Raw genomic sequence first — 10,941 nt, 5'->3', positions numbered from 1 at the left:
TGGATGCACGGGGTAAAGATAAGAACGCTTGCGGGACTGTCCGGATGAGAATGCATGTTCATCTTCGATTTCTTCACCACCCAAGCTAAGTCTGGCTCGACCGTGGGTCTTAGAATGTCGAGTTTGTCGGGGAAGACGAGCTTCAGTACAGGGAAATCGGTCGTCTGGTCGTGGTTCCAGCCAAAGCTCCAATCGGGACGCACTCGGAACATCTCGGTCAGTGTGTCTGGTACGGTCAGATGAACGAACCTCGGTCAAATTGTTCAGAACGTCCTGATCTCCATGCTGGTTGGCTCCAATGGACTGATCCACGAACCGAGGCACATCACTATGTCTGCAAACTCAAGAAACCAATCTATGGCCTCAAGCAGGCTCCTCGCTTTTGGTACAATGAGCTCAAACGGTTCTTACTTAACTCTGGCTTTCGCAACTCCTTAGCGGATGCTTCTCTCTTCTTCTTCTACGATCAAGGAGTCACAACGTATCTTCTTGTTTATGTCGATGACATAATCATCACTGGAAGCTTTCCCTCTACTGTTCGCGACTTCATTGATCTGATCTCAAAAAGATTTGCTCTAAAAGACCTTGGTGATCTCTCCTACTTCTTGGGCATCGAAGTCACTTGCTCGTCGTCTGGGGTTGTCCTCTCACAGAGAAAATACATCTTGGACCTGCTTCATCGTACACGCATGGCTGGTGCAAAACCCACAGCTACTCCCATGTGGTCAACGTCACCTTTAACACTCGAAGATGGCACACCTCTGTCTGATAGCAGTGAATACATAACTGTTGTTGGTGGACTTCAATATCTGTCACTTACTAGACCATACATCACATTTTCTGTCAGCAAACTTTCCCAATTCATGCACTAGCCAACAACGACACACTTGGAAGCAGTGAAAAGAGTTCTCAGTTATCTAGCTGGCACAATCACAACTGGCCTCGTCTTCAAGCACTCCAACTCACTGTCTCTTCATGATTACTCCGATGCATATTGGGCTGGAAACCGCGAGGATTACACCTCCACAGGCGCCTCTATATAGTGTTCCTTGGCCAACATCCTGTTTCATGGTCAGCTAAAAAGCAAACTAGTGTGGCAAGATTGTCTACTGAGGCTGAGTATCGATCTGTTGCTAACACTTCTGCTGAGATTCGTTGGGTTGCATCTCTTCTCTTTGAATTTGGCATTCCTCCTCCAGCAACCCTGCCGCCTTGACTTGAATGACGGTTAAGTCGAGATCTTCGTTCAATCAACACCACTCCGGCGGCCACTCCTTAGGACGTCGAGGGGCGCAACCCGAAGAAGTCATCGGGCGACATCACTGGAGCTCCTAAGACGCCAGGACAAACGTCTACAGCTGCTCTGCTTGAAACCACCGTGAGTTGACATCTCCTTTCGATCAACACCACTCCAGCGGTCACTCCTTAGGACGTCGGGGTCGCCGCGACCCAAAGAAGTCATCCACGACATCACCGGAGCTCCTAAGACGCCAGGACAAACGTTTACAGCTGGTCCGCTTGAAACCACTTTGTACCCTCCAAACCCAGCCCGACACAAACCGGAGCTCCGTCAAGCCCCGTTCCGCATCAACCCTAGAAACCGTCGACATCTCATCTCCCCCGTCGTCCTCGAACGGGATCTTAGCCAGAGAAGCCGAGATCTGAGATCCAGTGTCGTCTATTTCTCCGCCACGCCGCTTCGCTTCTTCCTCACCTCTACGGCCAAGAGAGCGAACTTCCGACACCTAGCTTGAATCCAAGAACAACGATAAAGCCCTTTACGAAAACAAAGTAAAGGAAGCAAAGCCCTCCCAACTACACGACACATACGCCGGCGGTGAAGAGGCGGAGGAGAAAGATGAAGTTTGGTCTCGAGAGAGGGAATGGAGAGAAAATGTATGTACATTTTTCTACTATGGTAATATATTTTTGATTTTACGTTTCAATGCTCAGAAGTTGTGGGACCCACACTAATGAAGGAGTTGTTGACGTGGACACTTTTAGATTGAGCATAAACTCAACTATTATAATATAGATTTCATATATATAATTATGATTCCTCAGTTTTGAGAACAATGACTTCTATTTCTATAATAGGGCTCTTCTTTTCGTTGACGCAGACGCAGCCTTCGGCGGCACAAAAAATACACTACACTGTAAATTCATCTTTTCTTTACTGTTGCTAAAATAAAAAATCCAAAACGCGGCGATAAAAAATTGGAGACTTGCATGACGCCATAAATTCCGGCGACAAGAAAGTTGGAGAACGCGGATGTTCTTATAAAGCCGGCTACACAAACTTAAAAACGATGGCGTTAATTATAAGATTTCCTTCCTGTTTTGTAGCCGCCGAATCGACCGCGTCAACGAAAAGAAAAGCCCTAATATTAAAAGTGATGATGATTATATTTACCTTTTTACTAAGATAAAACTTTTAACTGCGGTATATTCCATGAAAATTGTATGATCGAATTCCAAGTTCAAAGTGCATTGCTCCCCACTGGTGATACCATTTGACATTAGCTCGATCTCGCACCAAGGGGCCCCCACTTTTGTCGTCGCAGACTGATCTGCTCAATTAATAATTTAATACTCTCGCGTAGTCATCAATATAGTAGTTTGATTGTATAAATGATTAATTTAAGCGTTGTATTATTTACTTCGGTTTGTTTTAATATTTATTAGTATATTTTTTTCCTGTAAGGTGATAAGATATATTTATTAGTATATTTTCTACAGGCTAACAATTTTTAACATTTTTGACTTGACATTTGTTTTTATATTTATTATTACTAGGTGTATTACATTTCACGGAAATGTTTATATTTATCCAAGCACTGATGGTGCGAAAAAATGGAAGTACCCAGAGAGGCCTACTTCACCAAAAATTAGAACGGGTGGGTGTGGACGGTTATTATTGAGACAAGCCTTCTATTAGCCGTCTTCTCTTTGATACGTCGATAGCTACAAACCTTATGATCATAACTAATCTGTACTAACTGATAGCCATTTTGAACTGATTTTTACTTTGACAAAAAAACACAGGCGAGCCAAAACTTATTTGATCCCAAATAAAAATAAACTTACTGTTACGAGAAGCCTAAAAAAAAGCTCACTCCACTCTAGAGAACACTATATGCTGCTTATTGAACCAGACGACCGGTTGAACCAGAACACGGAACTGCATGCCACATTGTAAAACCATGACCATAGTTAACAAAAACTCAAATACAAGCCCATTTTAACTAAATCTACACTGTCACATACCCAACGTACAACAGTAAAAACTTCTGATGGGGCATTAAAATATCAAAAAGCAATAATCACGATTTTAAACAAGCTAGCCATAACCAAGCTGATATCTCCTCATTTATCACACAAATGAGAAACTACAATAATGAGGCTGTTAAAATGGAGGACCAACCTGCTTGTATACCAGTGTTACAAAAAAGTGTTACAACAAAAAGCCTGTTTGGATTCCGAATACATGAAGCATTAAACATCAGTCCGTAGAATGTAACCACCTAACTTCACTTTTCATAGTACTGCCACACTTGAACTTAAACGCCGCGACACTGGACTCCACGTATATATTAAGAAACCCCAACTCCAATTTACTTAAAATAGGCCCAATCTTATAATAAGGTAAGTAAGAAAGACTTCTTCAACAGCAAGCAACTGCAAACAAAAGACCGAAACATTAAACTTATAATGCGATCCAACGGGCCACTTAAAAAGAAACAGACCATAAGCCCCACTAATAATCATTCAAAACACTGTTCCAAACAAAACAAGAACAAACAAATATCAATTTTTTTTTGTCGAACTATACAAAATCCCGCGCGTAGCTATCTCCGGTCAGGTTATTAAAACTAAAATGCTTACAACAACAACCAAGACGGATCCTATCCTGCTACCACGGATCATATTGTCACCACCAGAATCCAACCACCCATTCACCTTGAAACGACGCCAGTTTCTAATCCGAGTTTGTTATGCAATGGCGGTAAATAAAAGTCAAGGACAAACTTTGTCAAACATTGTTCTATACTTGTCTAAACTAGTCTTCAGCCATGGTCACCTATACATGGCACTGTCAAGAGTCACTACAACCAAGGGCCTCAAGATTTTAAACATGAGAAGAAATGGGGATGGGAGTAGGACGATAGCCAGCATCGTGTACAATAAGGCCTACAATGGCCTGCCACAATCAATCGGTATGTTAACAAATAAAATATCAAATCATAAATCACAAGCCATGGTTTCAGTTCACATATAACCGACCAAACGAATAACAAAACAACCAAGCAAATTAACATATTCAAACCCTCTCTCTTGCAGGTCTAACTTCCGACGCTGACGAAACCGCCGAAGATCAACGACTACACCGGAGGAAGACGGAGCTGGTGTAAGCAAATCTATCATCAATAAGGCTGTAAAATAATTATCATTTTTCAATCTCGCAAACTAAAAACTCAAGTACTGACAGGAAGAAAATTGTGTCGACTTTCCCGACAACGGAAAAAATAGGAGTTTTCTCAGAAGCAGACAAAACTACAGATTCAAGGCCGAGTTCTTCTGAAGGAAAATATTTTAAAACCCAGGTTTTACTTTATTACTATATTGGGCCATAACTATAACAAAATTTATATATTTGGTCCACCTATTTCAGACTTTTTTTGTCCACCCCAAATTATTTTTAACAAATTTCAGTAAGAATTCAAAAAAATAAATGATTTTGTAACTATATAATTTTATAAATTTCTATAGTTATTAATGTTTAAACATACATTTTATTACAATTCTATATTTCTGAAATTAATTTTGGGAAAATATAAAATATTTTAATTTATTGTTCGGATACATTGTTATTGTTAATTTTTTAAGAACAAAATTTTATACCATTTTCCTTACACATTTTTTAATTTATATACTAACAACTACCTAACTAAACACTAACCAACTCCATAAACCTCAGCTTTTGAACATGAAAGCGCTAATACTTTAAGATATGAAAATATCAACACATATGAATTTGCCGGTCATTCTTATTTCAACCTAATCAAGCTACGTGCCTTCCAATGTTTATTTTATCACTTATAGACAATATACAAAAACAAAAATTCAAAAAAAAAAACAAACGACAAAATCCCGTACACAAAACTATACAACACATCAACAACGTATCCGGCTCCGCGCTTGCGCGGAGGCTATGCCCGTCCATAGTCTATACTAATAAAATGGAATTTAGCCCCTCTCATTGTACCACATCAGAAATGCATAGGATATTTTTTGACACCCGAAAACTCCTAATTAATCATCTCTTGCATTTATTTTCGTGACATAGGCTGTTAGGACATACTTCTAGTTTCGAAAAGATTTTATGTGTTTTGGGAAAATCTCCAAGTCTCAAAAACATGTGTATGTCTTCATACAGTTGGGCGGCCACCAAATATCTGTGATGGAAGCCCAAATGGTTTAATGAAAAAAAAATCCACACTTCTTCTTTATCTCTGCCTCCACGAGGTCGCGCATGTAGTGTCGATCTATGTCCAGCGAATCACTCCGAAGACGCAGAGGCGTAACCGTCGTAGGCTACACTAAAGCGAAGGAATTTACACAGCTTAAAAACCACCGACCCACTTCTCCCACTAGGTCTCATTCAATTCACCTTCTCGTTGCTCAATGGCCAGCATTTCGACCTATAAATAAAGTTGCTCGATTCTATCAGATTCATCAGTTTCTCCTCCTCAGTCATTATAATCCCCATAAAACCTCTTACCGGGAATGGCTGCCTGAGGTTTTGGAGTCCCGTCATGTGAAGAAAGGAAGCGAATTATAGGGTTGACATGTTGTCCGTCGACGAGCAGGTAATGCCGGCGACCATTAACATTACCCGAAGCAACCACAACTTCTTTCTGACTGTACAATGTCCATACACTTCTGGTATTCTCTAACTTTGGTCATCAATATCTGCTTTTTATTGTAATTTCTATGGAGGATTAAGGGTATGATTTTCTCCTTTGCTTAAATCGGTTACCCAGAATATTGCAAGTTGCGTGGTTTCACGAGCTGCTACATATGGGCTTGTCCTCCACTCAAGGGCAATGATTTTATCATATACTGTCAATGTCATCAAGAAATTCAGAAGATGCCAATATCTGATAAACTTATGCTTTTGGGATAAACTTCATAAGTTTTTGCAAGAAAAATCACTTACATGATCCAATTGTGCATGTCGTTCTTTGCAATCACTCAGCAATGATGAAAAAGCTTCAAAGGAAGGCACTGTTACAGAAACTATAAAAATATATGACCACGTTTTTATGCAAATTTATGAATGTAGAGCTATGGTTACGGAATCTAGGCTCCCATATTTCGATGGTGGCTACTGGCCAGCCGTATCAGATCTTTTATACCAAATAAATTAAGAAGAAGATGGCAAAAAGGCCAATAAGAAAAGAATGATCTAAGAAAACAACTACAAAAAGGGCTCTAAAAGCTTCTGGGCAGACTGATCTTTCTGGAAACGTATCCAAGGTTCTGCTGCTAATGCATAAAGTAATGTTTATCTTCTATGAACTATACTCTTGTCTTTGTTTCTTTGTTCTCCTTTCGCCTTTGTTTCCAGCAAGGTGAGACCATTCACCCAATGAATGAGGACTTTATCTGAAACACCCGTATCCTCCCAAATAACATAATAAATAATAATTCTGAAATATCGATAAAAGCATAAAAACCGCAAGTCTGAGAAAAGAAATAAAACTCCCAAAGCACCAGTCGGATAGCAGTCACTAATGCTCGTCAGTCTCACGTTAAAGGAGAACGAAAGGAGGGGTGAGTAACAGGGAAGTTACTCCGTGAGGTATGGGATGCTAAACACGCAAACCACTGACTTGAGTAAATGGAACTCCCACTATGGAAGTTTAGCTCTAACATGAACAAGCAAAACACCTAAAGCATCACACATACACAAACACAAACAATCCGATGATAGCATAAAGCTAGTCCATACACCCCGCATCTCCTCATACGGATATATAAATGCGTAGCGTCGCTAGTACAGTCTGTCTCTGTACCCCCGCCCGCTCAAGTAGCGTCGATGGTACAAACGTCTCTGCATGCCCATCACCAGTAGCGTCGCTAGCCCAGACGTCTCTGCACCCCCGCCCGCATAAGCATAGTAGCGTCGCTAGCCCAGACTTCTCTGAGTCCCCGCCCGCGCACATAGTCCCTACTCATAGCTATACATACTCGTATATATATGTATATCATCGCTTAACATCACACAATCCAATCAACGGTTGAATTTTCTAGACCCTTAATTCTGGTTTACAATGAATGAACTAATTACCAATCATGACTCAACAGACTCAATTCAAACAAACAGATCATGATTCGAAATCTAAACTAATATATGAAGAATTCTACAGTGGTACGGGATTTACGGAATAGACCCTCACCTTAGCCAATATTAGAGATTCATCGGATAATACTCGGGAACTGATATGCCTCGTCAAACGTCTAGGCTTCAGAGAGAATGACTTGGCAAACAAATCACCCATAAGGTCTTTGATTCCTTCCTACGCATGCCATGTTAAAAGTGTACGTTAAATATATTTCTTGTATCAAAAGAAACAACTTATGTCACAATTAACCTTCTCGGAAATAGCTACGGTTCGAACGTCTAGATCTTTGGTGACACGGCGTAGCTCTCCGGTGGCTAACGGTTCAGGGCAAAGCAGATCGGTGGTCGTCGATGAAGAGGCTGTGGCTCAAGGCTTACAACGGTGCATCTGATCGGTGCCGCGGTGGTGAGACGGTGGCTCCGTCTTTGTGCATCTCCTTCTCACGTCATATATACATCTCTTCAGTTCGATGCGAGGCAACAACACGTCTGTTTGACCACTGATGGCGAGGCTGTCTCTCTCTCTGACATGGCGATAGCTCCAAGACGACGGGAAGAGCCGGTGGTGGCATCCGGGTGCAAGCGGTGGATCAAAGTTTGGAGGTGAGCGATGGGTGCGTCCCGTCTCGGCTTCTATGATAGAAATATGCACACATGGAGAAGAAGTGAAACATGTGATGAGCGAGAATGATGGGAAGGAGGTGATTAATTGAGACATGAATGTATACGGCTGGGTTTTATGGAGATGGAGATGTATACGATCTATATAGTTGCATACACGGTTTGGTAAAACCAAAAAGGAAATTGAATTGGTTTTTTTTTGTAAATTAATTAAAAGAAAAACAAACCAATTCGGTTGACAATTCCGGGTCTTACAATTCTTCCCCACTTGTGAGAAATTTGTCCCCGAATTTAAATCATGAACCGGCTGTCCAATATCAACCTGAAAAAAAAAAAAAAATTCCTGGATACTCAATCCTCATCTGAGTCTTGGTTCCCTCAGGTCACCTCCAAGATCCTGTCTCTTTCCCAACAAACTTTGACTAATATAGTCATTATTCCCTGAACCGCGTTCACTTGGCGGTCCATAATCTTAACTGGCTTGCTAGATACAATTTTTTTTTACCATGAGCACTTGGCGGCTGCTGCAAAAAGAGCTTTGGCTCTCTCCCACCCTTCCTCAAACTGTCATATGGATTACACCTTGAAACTCTCACAACCTGATAACTGCAATCTATAAGCCACTGCTCTAATCCGCTCCACAATGAGGTACAGTCCCATATACTCGGCTTAGGCTTCTTTAGCTTCCGAGTTCTAGATCCTCCCTGAAATGTCCTCATTTTCAGGTATAATAAGTCTCCCACCTGAATCTTTAAATCTTTCTAGCGCTTATCTGCATAACTCTTCTGACGATCATGGACTTCCTTAAGCCGAGCCTTGAGCCTCTCAACTTGCTCTACCGTCTTCTGAACCATTGCTGATTCTAAGTCTCGTCTCTCCCCCACTTATGTCCAACAAAGTGGTGTACGAGAAGCCTTACCATAAAGTGCCTCATATGGTGACATCTCATACTCGAATGGTAACTATTGTTGTGGCAAACTCTGGTAAAGGTAGATACTTTTCACAACTCCCTTCTCAATCAAAAACACAAGTCCTGAAGATATCTTTAAAGTCTGAATAGTCATCTCTAGCTGCCCATCTGCGTAGGATAGGTTGTAATCATGTGAATCGTTGTCCCAAGTGCCTTCTGAAAGGCTTTCCAAAATGCCGATGAGAACTTTTGCATCTTGATGTATACAATGTTGACGAGAACTCCAGGTAACCTCACAATCTTTCTGATGTATATCTGAACCAACTGATCAACTGTGTCCGTCTTCTTAATCGCTAAGAAATGAGATAACTTGGTGAGTCTATCCATGATCATCCATATATCATTCTTCCCACCTGAGGTGGTCGGTCGTGTAGTTACAAAATCCATAGTCACCATATTCCATTCTCACTCTGGCAAAATCAGGTTCTGCAATAACCAACTAGGTACTTGATACCCAACCATAACAATCTGACATGTCTGACACTGCGACACAATGTAGCTACATCCATTTTCACGCTAAGCCATTGATTGTAACACAAAATCTCTGTACCTCTTAGGTGTCGACCTCTCTGAAAAATGAAGTAATATATTCATAATCTACAGCAACTCCTGCTTCCAAAACCACATGACCCAAAAATCCAATTTGTTTTTCCTCTGGGACAAACTACACTTACTCAGATAGCAAAAACTAATACTTTCCAAGATCACCTAACACAATCCGTAAATGCTCCACATGCTCCTCTCTGCTCCGAGAATAAATCATGATGTCGTCGATGAAGACAATCGCGCACTTGTCCAAGTGCGCACTAAAGACATCATTCATACGTTCTCTGAATGCTGCCAGTGCATTCGACAACCCAATTGACATCACCACAAACTTATAATGTCTATAACGTGTATGGAAACCCGTCCTCCATACATGCTCCCCAGGGTGAACTACTCCGTCAGATGAAAACTTTATCTAATTGTTTCTCCAACTGCTTTTTCAACTCAGCCATCTCTGCTGGTGACGGTGTGGAGCTCGTGAAGCTGATGCTGTCTGTGGTTCCTACTCAATCGTATGAGCGTATCCTCTGGCTAGTGGTGGCCATTTTAAGGCCTCAAATACATCCTCATACTCTGCAACATCTCTAATATCCTGCAGCTCATGCTGGCTATCATCCTTAACCATCGAAATGGTTGCCAAAAAAATCCCTTTGCTCCTCTCTCCAATAACTCCTCATAATGCAACATGGAGGCGATATAATCTCTCAATGCTCCAGGAATGTGCACTCTTGCCGTCTGGTAAATCAACACTACTCGATGCCGTGACAACCAATCCATCTCAAGAATGACATCCTACTAGTTATACTCTAACCCTGTTGGATCCCCAATGAACTCGTCAACACAAAGTAGAACTGGCACATCTCGATGAATACAAATAGCTTCCAGGGTATCTATGCAGCTGTCTGAATCATCATAACTTAAACACACTCTGAAACGATCAACACATCCAAAATATGGCAAACCAAACCAAGCATAACTCAAATATAAACACAACGCAAGATGTTGCACCCCCAATCCAAAAGCGATCCCCATGAGTTCACAAACTGAACACACCTTCAAAATAGTCAGTTGACTCATACACAAGAATAACACATGCCAACCAATGGCTCACCTCTCATCATACCAAATAAGCTCCAGTAACAAAAACTCGTGGACTGATAGCTTAGAGTTAGGTGGTGGCGGAAACGTCACATATCCCCTCACGGAAAATCTCTGAACACGACTGAAAGAACTGATAGACACCTGAACAATCTAACAAACTTTGACATCATCAATTTGTTGAACATCAGGCTGAAACCTTGTTAGCCTAAGGTCGAATGGCAAAGGTTTTACTCATCAGCATAAAAGAGACAATTGAGTAATAATTTACTGAACGGAAAGGTGCTATTCATTTTTA

General features: G+C 41.2%; 1 protein-coding gene across 1 annotated transcript; it reads left to right on the top strand.

Moving 5' to 3' along the window:
- Nucleotides 1–114: 114 nt before the first annotated feature.
- Nucleotides 115–872, top strand: LOC106324086 (uncharacterized mitochondrial protein AtMg00810-like). The gene is made up of 2 exons (XM_013762107.1): nt 115–216; nt 372–872. The coding sequence occupies exons 1-2, from the start codon at nt 115–117 to the stop codon at nt 870–872; spliced, it is 603 nt and encodes a 200-aa protein (XP_013617561.1).
- The last annotated feature ends 10,069 nt before the right edge of the window (nt 873–10,941 follow it).

This window comes from Brassica oleracea, chromosome C2, assembly GCF_000695525.1.
Source record: "Brassica oleracea var. oleracea cultivar TO1000 chromosome C2, BOL, whole genome shotgun sequence".
Taxonomy (NCBI): Eukaryota; Viridiplantae; Streptophyta; class Magnoliopsida; order Brassicales; family Brassicaceae; genus Brassica; species Brassica oleracea.
The sequence above is the reverse complement of the archived record's forward strand: the minus strand, read 5'-3'. Positions and strand labels throughout refer to the sequence as shown.

What these genes read in the sequence shown, in the direction of transcription:
- LOC106324086 (XM_013762107.1), top strand. Translation starts at nt 115, where the DNA reads ATGTCGAGTTTGTCGGGGAAGACGAGCTTCAGTACAGGGAAATCGGTC. An exon ending in GACGCACTCGGAACATCTCG is followed by an intron (nt 217 to 371) that starts GTCAGTGTGTCT and finishes GGCCTCAAGCAG; the next exon opens with GCTCCTCGCTTTTGGTACAA.